Source organism: Mya arenaria, chromosome 14 (genome assembly GCF_026914265.1).
Source record: "Mya arenaria isolate MELC-2E11 chromosome 14, ASM2691426v1".
Classification (NCBI taxonomy): Eukaryota; Metazoa; Mollusca; class Bivalvia; order Myida; family Myidae; genus Mya; species Mya arenaria.
The window spans coordinates 27,937,058-27,955,738 of record NC_069135.1 but is presented as its reverse complement, the minus strand read 5'-3'; the positions used below and the strand labels follow the sequence as shown (position 1 = coordinate 27,955,738).

Below are 18,681 nucleotides of genomic sequence, written 5' to 3'. Positions count from 1 at the left end.
ATATAAAAGGGCTTTAACAAAAAAGTTGAATCCAGGTCCACATGCATTTGTAAATTCAATGATCTTACATCATTTTATTGGTTTCCATGTTATAAATATTCTATTTTAGGCAGCTTTGCATCATTACCATTCACATTATGCTTAACAATCCTGATATAAATATTCAAAAACTGTTAAACGAATGGAAAGATTTACGAGCCACATGATAACCTGGACAAAACAAAGGCAAGTAGGCTTCGAATCAATATATATGTTAGGCTTCGAATCAATATATATGTTTGTTAAACGAAGTAGTTATTTAACGAGGTCGGACGTAATCCGATTTAAGCAAAATTATTGCTAAGAGCCATTGGCCAGGTTGTTCTAAACTCATGTGAAATATTAAGTTAAAACCATCAACTTAAGTAAACTTAGAATTATGAACAAATGGCCTTTGTGTTTCAAATCGATAAGTGTATTCAATGATGTACAGGTAATGCTGTGATTGATATACAAGGTGGGAAAGGGTTAGAAAGCATGCGTACCTTGTAACTACTTACTACAGGATCTGACATCAGATAGTCGGTAGCGAACATGGCATTACACGCGTACTGTTGATAGGAGTGGTAGGGGAATCCTTGCTCTATAAGGTTACGGTTAACTGTCGACATGGAGGTCTGCATGTCAAGGAACTCTGAAATAGTTTGGGAAATGATATTCAAACTAATTCAGCTATTACATCTTATTCTAGGATTCGCCTTAATTAGTTGATCAACTTGAGATCCTTTCCTCATTGTATAATTAAAGCATAAAAAAATGTTTCCCTTATCAGTATAATTCATTCTTTATGTACTAATCGCTCTAACTGACCTTCTTTTGCAACATGTTTGATTTCCAATTCAAGGTCGTTTAGTTGTTTCTCCAGGGCTTTCGCTTTGGATCCCACCTTCCGATACTTGCAGACAAAGAACGCTACCACTGTAAGGAAACAAACAATTGTTATCACTGAAAAAAAAACAGAAAATAATACACAGGATGCATCAGACGAAGAATGCTTAAATTAATTATTTTACTGGAAGTATCAGATAAATGTTATTACTGCCAGAAAACATGAAATAATCACTGGAAGTATCAGACAAAGAATGTTTTCATTTGAAGTATTAGACAATTAATGTTTTCACTGGAAGGATAATACAAATTGAAAGTATTAGACAAAGAATACTATCACTGGTATCAGACAACAAATGTTATCACTGGAAACATCAGATAAATATAAAGACACATACTACTATTATTGCATGAAAAGAGAGAAAGAACAAGATTTGTTTGTCAAACATTATGCCCCCCTGAGGGTCATGTTATATTTGGAGTATTGAATGAATTATGCTTGGACCTAAATGACAGCTGATTTTTCATTGACATTGCATGCCTCTGAGGCAGTTTTAAGATTATGACCAAAGTGTGAAGATAAAAGGTACAATTTTTAATCATGTTCTTATGATGACTGATATATGCAGATAAACATGTATCCTTCTAGAAGCAGGGAACCAGTAAATATGATGTAAGTTTTAATGACCAGTATGAGTTATAAAACAAGAGGCACATCAGTGCCTGTGCTCCACTGGCCAAAAGGTTCAAGCAAAGGCCACCTAACGAACATTTTCGTCAAGTTTCATAGAAATACAATCATCAATTTTTGAGGAGAAGTTATTTAAAAATCTTTTTTACTTTAATAGCTCTGGCTGCCATGTTGTGCAGTGGACCGAAATGATTTGGGCAATTTGAGTAAAGGAGCACCAAACAAACATTTCTGTCAAGTTTTATCGAAAAAAGGTCATCGGTTTCGACGACAAGTCGTATAAAGTTTTTTTTATTTTTTAGCTCTGGCAGCCATGGTGTGCAGTGGACTGGAACCATTTAACAAATTTTGGTTAATGACCACCCAAGGAACATTTCTGTCAAGTTTCATCAAAATCTGATCATCGGTTAACATTTAATCTGAATAGATTATGAAGCAAATATCTAACCTGAACAAGAACTGACGAGATAGAATCGACTTGGTGTTTCACTTACACTTTTCGGCCATTTAAGTTACTAAAAATAGCTGTTTCATAAACTTTCAGAATGTCACTTAAACGAAAATTAATGTTCAGTCTATATATACTTTCCTATGTATAAATGTAAGGTTTTTAAATTGATCTTTTTGTGAGAACTTTATGCTTATATGTTTACTCATAAATTATTATTGTTTAAAAATTATTTAAAGATGCTATAGGTGAAAAATTAAGACATTATTTTTTTTTCTATTAAAGGGAGGTAATTCAGTAGTAAAATGTAATCAAAGCTATTAAAGCATGGCATTTCTTTTCTAACCATGTTGATATTATTACAGTCTATTCAAGCAAGATGCCTTTTGTTTTTACATAGTACCCATAGGTTCTGAAAAACAAGGAGCACTATTCCCAACAGAAGGATGTCACTCCCTATCACTGCATGAGCATCATAATAAAGAAATGTTTACTCAAACTGCAAGCTGCTCAATTGAAATAGGTATTTACCTCAAGCATACAGTTTTATAATGTGGCAAAATAGTCGGACTACTAGATTGTCATTCGGACTAGTAAAATATGCCATTATGCTAGTCCAACTGGCTAGTAGGTTAAAATGTTTTTCGTGAAGACTGCGGACGAGAAGTCCTTAAAGGTTTTTCTATTTTTAACTCTCCAGCCATGTTGTGCAGCGGACCGGAACCATTTGGGCAATTTTGGTTAAAGGGCATCCCGATGAACATTTATGTAAAGTTTCATCAAAATCTGATAATCGGTTTCTGAGAAGATGTAGTTTAACGTTTTTTTCTATTCTTAGCTCTGGTGCCCATGTTGTGCAGCAGACCAGAACTGTTTGGGCTATTTTGGTTAAGGACTACCCAAGTAACATTTCTGTCAAGTTTCATTGCAATACGATCATCGGTTTCTGAGGAGAAGTCGTTTAAAGGTTTTTCTATTTTTACCTCTGGGGGCCATCTTGTGCAGTGGACCGAAACCATTGAAGCAAATTTGATAAAGGACCATCCAAGGAACATTTCTGTTAAGTTTCATCAAAATCTGATCATCGGTTTCTGAGAAGATGTTCTTTAAAGGTTTTTCTATTTTTTTGCCCTGGCAGCCATGTTGTGCAGCGGACCGGAACCATTTGAGCAATTTTGGTTAAGGACCACCCAAGGAACAATTCTGTCAAGTTTCATCAAAATCTGCTTATCCGTTTCAGAGGAGATGTCGTTTAAAGATTTTGCTATTTTTAGCTGTCGCGGCCATATTGTGCAATGGACCAGAACCATTTGAGCAATTTTAATAAAGGACCACCCAAGGAACATTACTGTCAAGTTTCATCAAAATCTGCCGAACCGTTTCAGAGGAGATGTCGTTTAAAGATTTTGCTATTTTTAGCTCTGGCGGCCATATTGTGCAATGGACCGGAACCATTTGAGCAATTTTGGTAAAGGACCACCAAAGGAACATTCCTGTGAAGTTTTGTCAAAATCCGCTTATTAGTTTCAGAGGAGATGTCGTTTAAAGTAAAAGTTTACGCACGCACGCACGCACGCACGCACGCACGCATGCACGCACTCACGACGGACAATCTGTGACGACATAAGCTCCATGGCCTTCGGCCAGTGGAGCTAAAAACTAGTAATATGTTAATAGTCAAGATCTTGCAGCATTTTGGCAATTTATGTAAGTTTATTACCACTAAGTCTAAAAAAACACAACTTGTCTTGCAGGATGATCAAGAGTTGTCAGCTGAGGGTACCTTATATACACCTTGTTACTAGAAATAAATGCGTCTGAAGTTTCTCCATCTGGTATTCACAATAGCATTCTTCAGACAAGCTTTTTGTGTTGAAGGTCCCAAAATCAATAGGGGTCATCAACTGGTCATGCACAAACTCCACGTAAAATATGAGGCCCAAAAATCTACCCAATGTCTAATTATCATTCGGACAAGTTTTCTCGTTCAAGGTCACTGTGACCTTGACCTCTGACTTTATGACCTCAAAATCAATAGAGATCATCTAGGCCTCAAACCTTAATGTCAAGGTTGAGGGCCATTTGTGCAGGCATTGTTGAGTAATCATACGGACAAATTTTATTTGCGTTCAAGGTCACTGTGACAACACACCTTGACCTTTGACCCGATAACCCCTTTAATAAAAAGGTGTCTACTGGTCAGGACCAACCTCCAAGTCAAGTCTGGTGGCCATATGTGCAGCCATTGTCGTGTTATCAATCGGACAACCTTTTGCATTCAAAGTCACTGTGACCTAAACCTTTGATTCAATGACCCCTAAAATCAATAGGGTTCATTTACTGGTCAGGCCCAGCCACCATTTTAAGTCTGATGACAATAGGTCCAGGCATTGTTGAGTTATCACTCAGGTAAGCTTTGACAACCTTTTTGAGTGACCTTAACCTTTGACCCCATGATCCCTCCAATCAATAGGGGCCCAACCTTCATGTCAAGTTTCATGACCATAGGTCCAGGAATTGTCGAGTTATCACTCGGACGAGCTTTAATCTTCCGACAGACAGGCGGGCCGACCGACATACCGACCAACCGATATGTGCAAAGCAATATTCCTCCCCTTCTTCGAAGGGTGGCAAAATGATATCACTGGATGTATCAGACCCAAGAATGCTTTCATTGGAAGTATTACATAAAAATAATATCAGTGAAAATACATACATGGTAATTTGTATTTTGTACCTGAAAACATCTTTACGCACAGGAACATTTTGATAAAGTATGTGTTAAATATTTATTCATTAAGTTTCAAGTATTTTATGATAAATAAGTCTTAAAAGGAGCATTTATTTCAATAATTAACACATAATGCCTACTATGGTTAAATAAAATTACAAATCAAATTTACTTGGTTTATGCTCTCAACAAAACAATAATATTTAAAAATTATATTGTGCGTGAGTTATAAAATTATTACCCAAAACAAGAAGAAACAGTGCAGTTCCAGCTGCTGCTCCGGCTATGATAAGGACGTTCTCGAACTTCTTTTGATACTCAATGTATCCAACAGTTCTTTGTATGTTTCCTATTGTCACCTATAATGTAAGGAATGAAAGAACTAACATCATTAAGTTCAGATCATCACTAAACCCTGGATACTTGATACTACTCTGTCCTAATCAAGTACCGTCGGCCATATAACTAGCAAAATATGTTTTACAGTGAATGAAAGAAAACAAGCTCAACATGTTGCAGCAAACTGATCAGAAGCTTTTATCATAACTGCCTGCCAAAGGTATAAGGCTTTTATAATCACAAAAAAATGTTGTCAATTCTATTATATATGATACCTTAATTCGCTATAACTAAACTTTCAGATATCCTACTACCCTAAGTCAGTTGTGAAGTTTTAATGGTACATTTCGAGAAAAGGCCAATTCTACTTATTAGCAATAAGTTATGCTAGAGTTCTTACATTGACTTCGGGCAAAGTAGCTCCTGGTATCCCTGGCTGTGGTTGAGAACTTGGGGCCTTGCATCGCATATAAGTGCCTGTGAGCTCCACAACATTACATTCACCTAATCCAATCGTAACGTTGATGTCATGCATCTCCGCAACAAGGTTAAGATTTTCGCCCTTTAACACAACATAGATAGGATAATTGTGTAACTTGTCTAATAGCAAAACATAATATTGATGAACATTCAACTCCATCACAAAAGTAGTTACAGAATTGTGCACATGCTTATTTGCATGCGAGACATCCAAGTAAATCGCATACGAAGCAAAGCGAATTAATCGCATACACATCTTTTATCAGTTTAGTGCATACACTCGTTAATTGTTAAAGTTAATTTCATTTGCCGTGATAATGTTAATGACATACATAGCTTGAAAAGCTTAGTATTAAAGTCCCATGTTATTTAACAGTGCTTGTAAATTGCGTACAGAGCTATAACTGTTTCAGCAAATTGCATACAAAGCCTTAGCCGTGCTAGTAAATTACTTACAAAGGTTTAAATAATATTATTCTAAAACTATTGTGAACTACAAACCTTTATTTCCAAATACTGTTGATCTGTTTGGTAAAGCAGAACATTTTCATCAAATTTGTTGATGGAAGGATCATGATAATATGAAATGGTAAAATGCGATTCAACACCGTCCAGTTTTACAAGAATATCAACTGTTACACATCCATCGCAGTGTGATGACCTTTTCTTCCTTTGGCTATTGGAGGGAGTGTTACTTTCTAATGCATTCCTCACACCAACTGTGGCATTTGGTACTTTACAGAGAACTTGGTCGGCCGAATTGGGATCTATTATGCAGTTTTCCTATCAAATAATTAAAGGCATTAACATAATATTTTGCTACATTTGCTAAAATTTCCAGAATTTTCCTTTGTACGAGTAGTATTGATTATAACCATTCGAAATCAGTCTTCAATTTCAGACTGTATTTGCAGTGAATAAGACCAGTGGAAATCTGTCTGGAATCATTCCTATACATTTACATTTACAGATATGATAAACAATTCTTAAAACTTTAACATCTGTTAAATGTTTCCATGCTATATGAATGGAGGTTGGAATGCTAGCTTATTTTCCGGTTAGTACTGTTTATAGATTCGCTCGGAGCTCACCTGTGTTCATACAGCATAACGACACAAATAGACATGAAAATATGTGATGAAATCTTAAATATCTCCAAGAGTAAACCATAGTACTCATTTACGAATGTTCTGCAGTGAGCCCGCTTAGGTGATTTTGATATTAATTCGCCAGACAGCAAATCTCATCATTCAAAGCACAATAAGGAGTTGCATATTTTGTTATTTAATGGTTAACTTTGAGGTCAAATACTGAAGACAAATCCTGCAAAGAACCGTGGCATTTTCATGACATTGTACCATACTGTTATGTTGCTATTTGCACCAAAGTTTGTTACTTTCAAAGTATGTAATTTTAAGCTCATGAATGAAGAACAATCAAAGACAAACATTTAGGAAAATCTTTCAGGCCTTTTCACTAAGTACTAAACATAAAACTATTTTAGCCTACCTGTGTCTCTTTTTCGTTACTTATGGATACAGTACCAACATTCGAACTGTTCAGATGTTGTCCCTTGACTGTTAATATTGTACCACCACTGAAATCAATAAACCAGCATCATGAACAAAACACCACTGTATAATAAGACCTTGTGGGCCATTATAATCTAACACAACAAGAGAATCATAGAATGAACGGCAACACGTATCGGAAGAGGGGAGTCGAAAAGGGGGCATAACTCAACACTTATTAAAGCCAGGCATTGCTTTACATTATCTATTGTCTATGGCAAAATGTGTACAAAATATCAGCTGTGACGGTCTCGATGACGACATCAAGGCTATTCCATACCTCCAGTTTTTTTTTAAATAACAGAAGAGTTAAAATTGCATCGTGATCCTTATATAGTCAGCTGACGTACAAGCACTTTTCGCTAATAAAACTATTTTAAGTGTTATACCGTTCATGATTTAAGTTGTATCATTGTTGATAATATCGAAATGGACAGCGAACAGATGCTCAGACAATATGGGAACTATAATAATAAAAATAATAATCTCCGTCCTCGAAGCATAACACCGTTACACTGTCAATTTATTATGCAGGTACCCCTGATAATGTTAGCTTACCTCAAGAAACCCTTTGTTGGATGAATGCTTCTAATTTCAGGGTTTGGTAAAAATTTGAAAATCAGATCCGAAAGTACATGTTTTCCCTTTATCTGCTGTTCTACTGGAATTTCCAGTTCCTCAAATGTCATATTTGTTCCTGGTTCTCTGTCGACATCAATACTTACTTCGCATGTGACGTAAAAGTTTTCAAAAACTGTCCTGCAATAGAAAGTGGTTAAAGATTTTTAGATGTATAATAAACACAGACACAAACATTTTAAAGAAAAGCAGTTCAGCGATTTATACAATAACAATTTTGTTTTATTGGCAATTTAGCTCAAAGGGCTTAACTAAAGAAATATCATAGTAGGAATTATTCATCTAGCTACATGTACCTCGACTCAATTAAACAAAATTATGAACTATGTTTTATGTTCATCTTTGATGGGGGGGGGGGTAACAATGAATAAGTGTCGTAAGTGTATAACGCGGAAAGCCACGTCACCTCAATGATACCAGCAATGTATTCCAAAAACAAACGTGGTTAGATGCTAGTATTTTAGGTTTTACTTATGAACAAACTGTTCAAATGAGGCAGGTACTTTTGATGTATACAGTTTATTTTAATAGAACCTGACACAGTCATTATTGTTTGCTTTTTTCAAGTTTCTGATGGCCATGAAGTGCCTTAACTACAAAAAAACAAGAGGCCCATAAGGACCTATGCTTTGCTGGCATGGCTCTTGTTGTCATTTTCAAGCCAGAGCATGTATGTATTGGTAATAGGCAACACACATATAGTTTACGCTTTGTGTTTGGGTTAGCTGAAAACGTTGCACGTTCAACATCTGAAAGTGTTGAAAGCAGATTAGTTGCATGAACTATTTTAATATGTGCCAAGTAAAGGTCACCTGAGGAAAAAATATTTGCTTTCAAAACTGTATTCATGGTCAAAATATCATTTCTGTAGCTTTTAAAAACAAAACATTTGGTCAAAGGGTCAAAGTCAAGGTCTTCGAGGACAAATTTGATGCTCGTTTGCAAAACTGAACACATGGTCCAAATTTCATTGCTGTAGCTTTAAAAATATAAAATTATGTCAAAATGGGTGGGGCCAGCTTTGTCCCCACGGACATAATTTCAACTGTTTTGCTAGACGGTCATCATATGATGCTCCACAACAAATATCAAAGGTATGAGCCTTGTGGTTTGAAACAAGAAGATTTTGAAAATATTTCTTAATAAGTATCTAGGAAACTTGTGACCCCTGGGGCAATGTCAGTTTTGACCCAGGGCATAATTTGAACAACCATGGTAGCGAACCACTAAATTATGCCTTATTCAAAATAGCAAGGGTCTGCATAGCTGTTTCAGACAAAAGGATTTTCAAACATTTCCAATTTAAGTCTACCAAACCTGTGAACCCCGGGGGATGGCCAGTAATGACCCCAGGGGTATATTTTGAACAAACATTTAAAAGCAATTGTGATTAGATGGATGCGCAAGCACAAAAAAGATTTTCAAACATTTCCCAATTTAAGTATACCAAACCGTTGAACCTGGGGCATGGCCAGTAATGACGCCAGGAGCATAATTTGAACAAACATTCATAACCAATTGTTTTAGATTGATGCGCGACTGACAGACACTTTGGCCATTAGAGCTAAAAATGGCCCTGGCCTTTCAACAAGAACAAGGGAGAGTAGTACACAAAACCAACTGCATAACCAAAAAGCAAGTTGTCTCCCTTTAACCCTAGACTTGACTTTACATGTAAACTTGGCTAAAAATAAACTTCGCTCAAGTGGACTTGGCTAAAATTAGATTTAGCTAAAATAACATTTTTTTTTATACTTTCATAATTTAGGCATGCATGGGCGGATCTGGCTGGTTTTCCAAAGGAACCGAGCACTGATGGATATCTAAATACTGTACAAGTTTCATCGAGATACAATCAAAACTGAAGACTGTATCGTGTTCACAAGGAATTGTTTACAGACGCACGAACGCACGACCGCACGGACGCACATACGACGTACACATTACCATCGCATTAGCTCTGCTGGCCTTTGGCCAGTAGAGCTAATTATAAGATTTCCAAACAATGCCTGTCAAATAATGGGTTATAGTGTTGAACACATATCAAGAGTATCATGTGAGACTTAGAAATTATTTTTTTTAGCCTTGCCATCAATATTACATATTCAACACTTACCTAGTACCCTATATTTATTCTATCAATATATTTTTAAACCACAACCTTGTTGTTAAGAATGATATCAGTCTCATGTATTAGCTGTATTTTTCCCATCACTGATTAAAATATTTCAGGCCATCATAGTTTATTTATCCAGATATATTTTATTAATCAATGTTTACAGCGTATTGCCAATGACTTTCAAATTATGATCATGGCCCTTAGTAATTTGAACTAATCTCCCCCACTACGTTATTCTAGTGCATTGAATTAAGTCCGTTTTATCACAGTGGTTTACTATATTTGTCAACAAGTAAGGCTCAGTACATCTACACTGAAATTAGTGTTTATTTGTAAATATTGAATTTTGGTTTTCAGATTTATTTAAAACTCTACATAGCTGCATTACATACATTTGTGTGACATTATAGGTCGTGAAAATAATCAAGAAAGGGAAAACCACATTGACAAGAAACACAAATTACACTCCGTCTTCGGTAACATTAATTTTGAGTTTAAAAAGGTCTTCTTAACTTAAAAGTGGCCCTGATGTAAAAAGCTCGAATCCACGACCGCGGGAACACAACTGGGTTTACCGAAGGGCTGGTTCTTAATTACCCACAAAACCTACACTAATTCCCCCAATTAACCTTTCACAACCAAAAATATTATTTTTAAAAATTTGAAATAAGAGCAATATGTGAATGATATTAACGAGAATGTAATACATGGTTGTTGTTAGAGGAGATTAGACAATGTTTAATATCCAGCCATTGTGTTGTTATATAATATTCTTTTTAAGTTTCGGCGTAAATTGGGGTGTCGTGAAAAAAACTAGTACTTTAGATAATAGCCAATGAATATCATCACATTAAGGATTAAACGCAAGTTTATAAATCAGGTTGTAATTTAATGTGGTGAGCGATGAGGGTATAATATATAAATAATCATTATGAAAAACTGTCACAAAATGCAATGTAAAATGTAGTAATTTTATGAGAAATTCTAAACTTTATCTAAGTTTTCTGTAACATTCACTTAGCATGGCAACTAAACCAATTTTTGAGACAAGACAATTTCACAATTCATATAACTAATCTATGCATAAAAAACACTAAACATCAGGGTAATGGTTAAAAAAACTTACATAGCCAAATGTTCTGATTGAACTTTTGAATGTTTACAGGTACTTGTTGGAAGCACATCCTCTCGAGACAGGAACTTTACATTCTGAACAACTCGATTACCAATACCAAGATTCTTTCCAAATAATGAAATAACTGTTCCCCCGATTGCCGGACCTTTTTTGGGTTCCATTGATTGCACATACACATCATCCTGAAACCATTTTTTAATAAATATTAAAAAGAAACAATTATTCATTATCTACCTGCGATGCGGCCCAATTTCAGAAGGAAATTGATACTTTATGATTGTTTTGCAAAATGTATGCAAATTGAATGTGAAACATATAGCTCAATGCCCTTGCATACTGTGTCACATTTAAATGATTTAATTTAATTTAACCATTCTCTGTGATCAAACATTACATAGTCAATCAAATGGTTAGTGTTATATAGGATTTAAATACAATTTTAGAACTGAAGCGTATGTTAATTGTCTTTGTGTTAGGAAGTCTAGGAATGTGTATGTTCGTTTCCGAGCTGAACAGCTTATACCCTAGCAATTTCAAGAGCGTGACCATCATACAAACGTTGAAAGATAATTAAGGTTTTGTCCTCATTAAAAAGATGTTATAGAGACAGAATATCACTTTCTTTTGGTGTCCTTTATTTTATACAATTAGACAAGAATATATAAATAGAACATACTATAAGAACCCAAATATATACAGATGTCTTGTAATTTTGAAAATCTTGTAAAAAAACTGCACTATATTTTTTTTCATGCAGCTTTTGAATAGAGAAATACAATGTAAGTGTATCAAAATGTACTCTAATTTACAAACTATGTTTTGACAGATACTGTTGTCTAATCCATATTTATGCGAAAAGCTACAGAAACAAACTCAGCAGCAATATGTTTAAACATAAACCCGGTTTAATGACACAGGGTAAAAGCCACAAAACTCCACAAACAGCACAGTGAATTTATACTATATATAACAAGAGGCCCAAAAGGGCCTATGCTCTACTGGCATGGCTTTTGTGGTCATATCAATCCAGAGCATGTATGTATGGGTAAAAGGCAACAGACATATACTTTATGTTTTGTGTTTGGGTTACCTGAAAACGTAGCACGTTCAACATCTGAGCCCAGAAAGTATTGTAAGCAGATTAGTTGCATGAACTATTTTAATATGTGCCAAGTAAAAGTCATCTGACAAAAAAAAATGCTTTCAAAACTGTACTCATAGTAAAAATTTCAGTAGTTTTAAAAGTTAAAAAAAGTTGGTCAAAAGGTCAAAGTCAAGGGCATCCTAGGACAACATTGATCAATTTGAACAACCATTCACAATCAATTGTGCTGAGATGGATGCATGAACACACAAAAAGATTCTCAAACCTTTCCAGATTTATGTTTACCAAACCTGTGAACCCTGGGTGTGGCCAGTAATGACACCAGGTGCATAACTTAAACATTCACAACCAATTTTGTTAAGATGAATGCGCAAACTACAGAACTGAAAGCTAAAAAATGGCCTTTGGGCTTTCAACAAGAACAAGGCAGAGTAATTCACAAAATCAACTGCAGAAGCAAAAAGCAAATTGTCTCTCAAAATCCTAGACTTGCAAATTGTCTCCCTCAACTCTAGACTTAAATTTACATGTACATGTAAACTTGGCTAAAAATAGAATTCGCTCATGCAGACCTGGCTAAAAATAGAAAGCATTTCTTTAAAACTTTCATGGCCCATAATCTAGGCATTTATGGGCGGATCTGGCTGGTTTTCGAAAGGAACCGAGCTCTAATGGATATCTAGATACTGTAGAAGACTGTATCGTGTTCACAAGCAATTGTTTACAGACGCACGAACGCACGACCGCACGACCGCACGGACGCACGGATGCACATACTACGTACACATTACCATCGCATAAGCTCTTCTGGCCTTTGGCAAGTAGAGCTAAAAAACTGGGTATGATGTTCACTAATTTGCACAAGTAGTTTCCATGTATGTATTACGTGTTGTTTACATGGGCTGGTGTGCTGACCTTCTAGCAAAAAAAAACCGTTTCAGTGTTTTTTTTTGGTGGGGGTGTTGTTGTTTTGGGTAGCTGGCAAATAAGTTTGTAATTTGAGTTAAACATTAATATAAAAACGAGAGAGTCATGGTGGCCCTGAATTGCTAACCTGAGATGTGTGAAGAAAAACACGGTTTATAAACATGCAGAGTTATTGACTTTTATGTGTTTAGATAAACCTTAACCAGAAAGCTGAAAAAGAAAGGTGTAAAATTAATTTCTATTTTGCAATATGCATATTCGATTATCTTCTTTGATTATTAAAGTAGGTTGGATGATTGGGAACACATGTCTCAATGCAATCATAAATAATGTATTCAGTGAGATTTTCAATTAAATCTGCTTAAATGCATAACCTCACCTAAAATTTATACGGCAAATAATAAATCACCATGATAAGCATTATAATATGCAAAAAATAGTTATCTAACTTGATTATTCAAGTAGGTGGGATGGTTGAGTACTATTGTATAAAGTCTCAATGATGTACAGCAAGTAGTTGCTGTGATATTACTCTATGTGTGCTTACAAGCAAAACCACAGAATTTCAAAGTCAATTATTAAAGTGCCATAATTAGCATTAATTTTAAATCAGTGTTATCTTACATGATTAATTAAGTAGGTTGGATAGCAGCTGCTGGTAACACATTACTTAAGTTTCAATGCAATACAAGCTGTGTTTGCTGAGATAATAGCATGAAGGTGCTTACATGCGAAACTTTAAACAAGGTGTGATGCTGATGCTAAGGTATATTGTTACCTTGTTTCAATGCAATACATGATGTGTTTGCTGAGATAATGACATGAAAAACTTTAACCAAGGTGTGACGCTGACGCTTAGGTATATTGCTTTCATGCTAGGAGCCCCAAATACAACCCCGTGTTAAGCTGCAATTAACACTTCCTACATACGAAGTATGATCACAATATGTAAACCCTAACTTATTACAGTATTAAACGGTTATCTATTTTAGTAACAGTGGCATTGACCCTAAGGGCCCGAAACGCATCCCTATTAAAGGTCGTGATAAATTATTCCTATATACCATGTATGGTGACAATATGTCAACCCTAACTAAGGTTATTCTGTAACAACCGTTTTTCATATTTAAGTTTCAGTTACCTTGACCCTAGCGTCCTCAAAAACAATCTCATGAACGGTGTCCATAAACTCTTCCAATATACCAAGTTTGGTCACCATTTGTGAAACAAAACGAAAGTTATTCTAGGCAAAAGGTGAGTTTGATGCCGCCTTCATGCCGGACTTTTCCAGCAACAATGACAGCATCCAAATGTACAGGTTTCACTTTGGTTAAAACTATCTTGCGGCAAAATGCTGGATGGAATATTATCATTAGAACATTTTTTTGTAATCAATGCTAACTGTTTAATCCGCTGGTACCCTATGTGATGTCAATAACCCGCGAAAATCATAAGCAAATATCATAATCATCTAGGGACAGTCTCACTTCAGCGGAATTTTACAGGTCATGGCATGTTATTAGTGTGTCATTCACTACTCTGTCCCTTTAGTAAGGTTCAAAGGATCGTACCCAAGTTTCATCATTAGCAAAGATTATTTGCAGCATTTCATCGCCTTCTTCCCCAGACCTTTGTAGGAGTGAGTGAGCGATATTCAAACTTTTAACTTTTTCCAACCCTGCAAACAGCGATTTTCCTTTGCAAACGTTCAGTCAGAATTCTATATACTGATCCATGATTAATGTTCAACTTATAAGTTATCTTAAAGCAAGTGTATCGCCAATCACTGTTTAGCAGTTTTACTACATTTTCAACATTTTCATTACATCTCGAAGACAAAGTTCCTTCACACAGGTGCTTGTTGCTAAAGGGTTTTCACCCAGTACTAAATTCTCGCACCCATCGCTTGATAGTAATATATCCGAGGAGAGACTCTGAAGCAACTTCATGAAGCGCTTTTTAGAATTTCAGATGCGCTTTTTCTTCGTCCAGCTTCAACCTTAATAAACGCAATTTTATCTACGAACGCCACGATGTTAATAAAAATGATATCTCATATGAATGCGCAAAAGATGCACAAAATATTTTTATCATATATTATATAATGAAATCATGATGGGTAGGGTTCATCAGTGCTACAGCTAGGCCTACAAAGCAGTGGGGTACCATGATGCCCTTTTTCCTTCATCTTACTGCCTTTTTATTATGCCCTGCTGTGCCCTTTTGTTTGACAGAGCCCTATTTACTGATTATAAATTATATGTGATATTCATATTTAAGTCAATTTTAGGAAATAAATATAAAAATAAATAAATAAACATATCTTGACACTTACGTAAAGAAAGCCAATGCACTCATAAGAAAACTAGTATTGAAAGAAGTTACAACAATTTTTTACACAAAATGATTTGAACATTGACCTTTGCAAGTACCCTATTAAGGAAAATTTGTTTCGCATCAAAAAATGCCCTTTCTGACCTAGCACCCTGCTCTTTCTAAATCCTGGCGTGATCTCTGGCTCAGTCATTTATGACTAACCCTCGTATGAAGGGTGCAAGAGCTTTACATCTGTACAGTGGCCTAAGGTTCAATGGAAAATTCTGGATTTATAGATTAAAATAATGGGGAAAATGTAGTTCTACAAACACAAGAAATATTATCCATCACTTTAATTGTTAAGTATATAAAAAGGACAATTTTTACATTAGAAATGATTTATTTGAAAAATTAAGTATTTCCCATTGTTTTTAAAAAAACAATTGTCGAAATAAAGACATACACAATGTATTTTGAATTTTAAACCTCATCTAAATACAAGTTTTCATATTTACAATTTACAATTATAACTATAAACATCAAGTGAAAAGCTTTATCAAAGTTTAATCAGGTTTTAATGATTTTGATTTTATACATAGCTGAAGAAAAAAGGATATTTTTTAATATAATAGAGACAGTCGGCCATTTCTTTATGTTGCTGTAAGTCAATTAAGACGCGTTGTTCCATATTTGTAAACAGTCATTGTAATAGTAATTGGGAAGTTCCTATGCAGTTTCAATATCACTGATTCAGTAGTTTTAGAAGATATATTTTAAAGCAAACGAGGAAGTTTGCCATTTTGATGTTGTCGTAGGTCAATCAATACGTTTTATTGTAATTTTAGTAGAATGTCACCCTAGAAAGCTTCCTGTGAGGTTGCATTGATTTTGTCCAGACGGTTTCAGAGAAGACGTCTTTCAAGTAGTTGTTGACGACCGTACGGACAAAGACCGATCCTTAAGTATTTTACCATGAGCACTTCGTGCACAGGTGAGCTTACAAACGTTGTACAAGTAAATATCAAATGCCCTGGAAGTCCAATCAATCTCAATGAATTATGCAATTACTAGTATGCTTTAAAAAGCAACATCCATGCAGACAAATTAAACTTAATGCACATGCCATCATGATGGTGGATAAGTGATGCATTAAGTAGAACAGACATTGGCCTTGCACTCAATACAAATTCTTTATTTACCGAACACATATACAAGACACGACCAGCTACACTCTGTATGCATTAATGAAGCATTCCATGAAAATTTACTTCTTAGTCTGACCTTGAACTGTGCGATAGGGACGTGGTTCTTTGCATGCGAAGCATTGCCTTAATTTACTGAATACATGTGCCAATATATTTTCAAATCCCTCTGTGCATGATAGTTACAACCCGGACACAAGCAACTATTCTCAATGCTCATATTATATGCAGCATTCCATAATAAATAAACCTTGAATTTTAAGGAAGGAATGTTGAAGATACACGCTACACATTATGTACAGAACACATGCTTAATTTAATTTAAAAAATCACTGTGCGTGACAAATACAATTTTTATATGCTCTCCTTCCGGAGTATTAAAACAAAATGGCATACCTCATTAATTTTATTGAACTATTAAGAAAACATAGTTCACCCATGACTTTAAAAATTGTAGATAATTTGACATATTATTTCAGTTTAAAATTATGTTCAGCAATTTGTTGAATTCTGAGAACAAATTTCATGCTTACCTCCCCTTTCCATATGGGCAACAAAACCGTTGGTTCTTCAGATTTGTACATGACATCATAAATGGAAAATCCAGTTTTATTTTGCTTATCATACCTATACCGACCTAGTGTACACTGAAAGCTGAAAAATATAAAAACACTTGTGTTTGAAGAAAGCTCATTTTATGAATCTGAATAATTTTTCAAATATTGAAAATTCTATGTTGTTTATATATTTTCATCATTAAAATTACTGGTACCAAGCACTTTACTTTGAATGATACATATTAATGGAAATCACATTAATAACAACAAGGACTTTCGGAAACCGCATTAAAGCTGGATAATTTATTTTCACAAATGCGATTTTGTGGAAGAGTGTATGTTAATGGAAGTTAATGCTGCTGAACAAATTATTCTCATTCTTCATTAAGGCCATTATTTTTTTCAATATTCTGTTTGACGGCATTTTTTTTGGAGGAAAAAGATAGTCTGGCAGGGAAAAAAAATAACATCTCAGATTGAGCACTATTGAGATAAAAGAAATAAATAACAAGAGCTGTCACAGTATGTGACGAATGCCCCCGAATGTGACATTGACCTATGAACAAGGTCAGTACGTGAAAAGTTAAAGATCAAACAAATACATATGGCAAGTTATTTTAAATTGCCTCAGAACATAAAAAATACCAACCATACTTGACAACCTACATTCTTATATCCTTATATTCAGCATTCCATTGTGAATAAACACTAAGTGTATCTTTCACCTTAGAGGTAGGGACATGGGTCTTGGACGTGACACGTTGTCTTGTTATGTTGAACACATGTGGCAAGTTATTTTCAAATCTGTCCATACAGGAAAAGTTACAGCCCGGACATAACAACCAATACTCTGTATCCCTATATGCAGCACTCCATTGTGAATAAACACCCAAGAATGACCTTGACCTTAGAGGTAGGGACACGGTTCTTGCACGCGACACGTTGTCATAGTATGTCGAACACATGTGGCAAGTTATTTTAAATTCTATCCATACAAGGGAAAGTTACAGCCCGGACACGACAACCTATACTATATGTCCTTATATGCAGCATTCCATTGTGAATAAACAGTAAGTGTGACCTTGATCTAAGAGGTAGGGACACGGGTTTTGCATCCGACACGTCGTCTTGTTATGTCAAACAAATGTGGCAAGTTATTTTATTATCTGTCCATACAAGGGAAAGTTACAGTCCAGACACGACAACCTATACTCTATGACGTTATATGCAGCATTCCATTGTGAATAAACACTAAGTGTGACCTTGACCTAAGAGGTAGGGACACGGTTCTTGCATGCGACACGTCGTCTTGGTATGCCGAACACATGTGGCAAGTTATTTTAAAATCTGTCCATACAAGGGAAAGTTACAGCCCGGACACGATAATCTATACTCTATGTCATTATATGCAGCATTCCATTGTGAATAAACACCTTATCGTGACCTTGACCTTAGAGATAGGGACACGGTTCTTGCATGCGACACATCGTCTTGGTATGTGGAACACATGTGGCAAGTTATTTTAAAATCTGTCCATACAAGGGAAAGTAACAG

The 18,681-nt window shown here is 35.3% G+C and overlaps 1 protein-coding gene across 5 annotated transcripts in view; it reads right to left on the bottom strand.

The window, feature by feature from the left end:
* Window positions 1-18,681, bottom strand: part of LOC128217190 (plexin-B2-like) — a 95,682-nt gene that overhangs the window by 14,800 nt on the left and 62,201 nt on the right. For 4 of the 5 annotated variants that reach the window (XM_052924145.1, XM_052924148.1, XM_052924146.1 and 1 more), the window contains exons 16-24: window positions 17,104-17,224; window positions 11,012-11,202; window positions 7,686-7,886; window positions 7,066-7,153; window positions 6,058-6,339; window positions 5,477-5,638; window positions 4,979-5,096; window positions 850-957; window positions 525-673 (exon numbers count right to left, since the gene is read on the bottom strand). In XM_052924145.1, the coding sequence (XP_052780105.1) occupies window positions 525-673; window positions 850-957; window positions 4,979-5,096; window positions 5,477-5,638; window positions 6,058-6,339; window positions 7,066-7,153; window positions 7,686-7,886; window positions 11,012-11,202; window positions 17,104-17,224 (1,420 nt within the window). The remainder of the gene's footprint in view (window positions 1-524; window positions 674-849; window positions 958-4,978; window positions 5,097-5,476; window positions 5,639-6,057; window positions 6,340-7,065; window positions 7,154-7,685; window positions 7,887-11,011; window positions 11,203-17,103; window positions 17,225-18,681) is intronic. The other variant, XM_052924150.1, reaches the window with a different exon arrangement.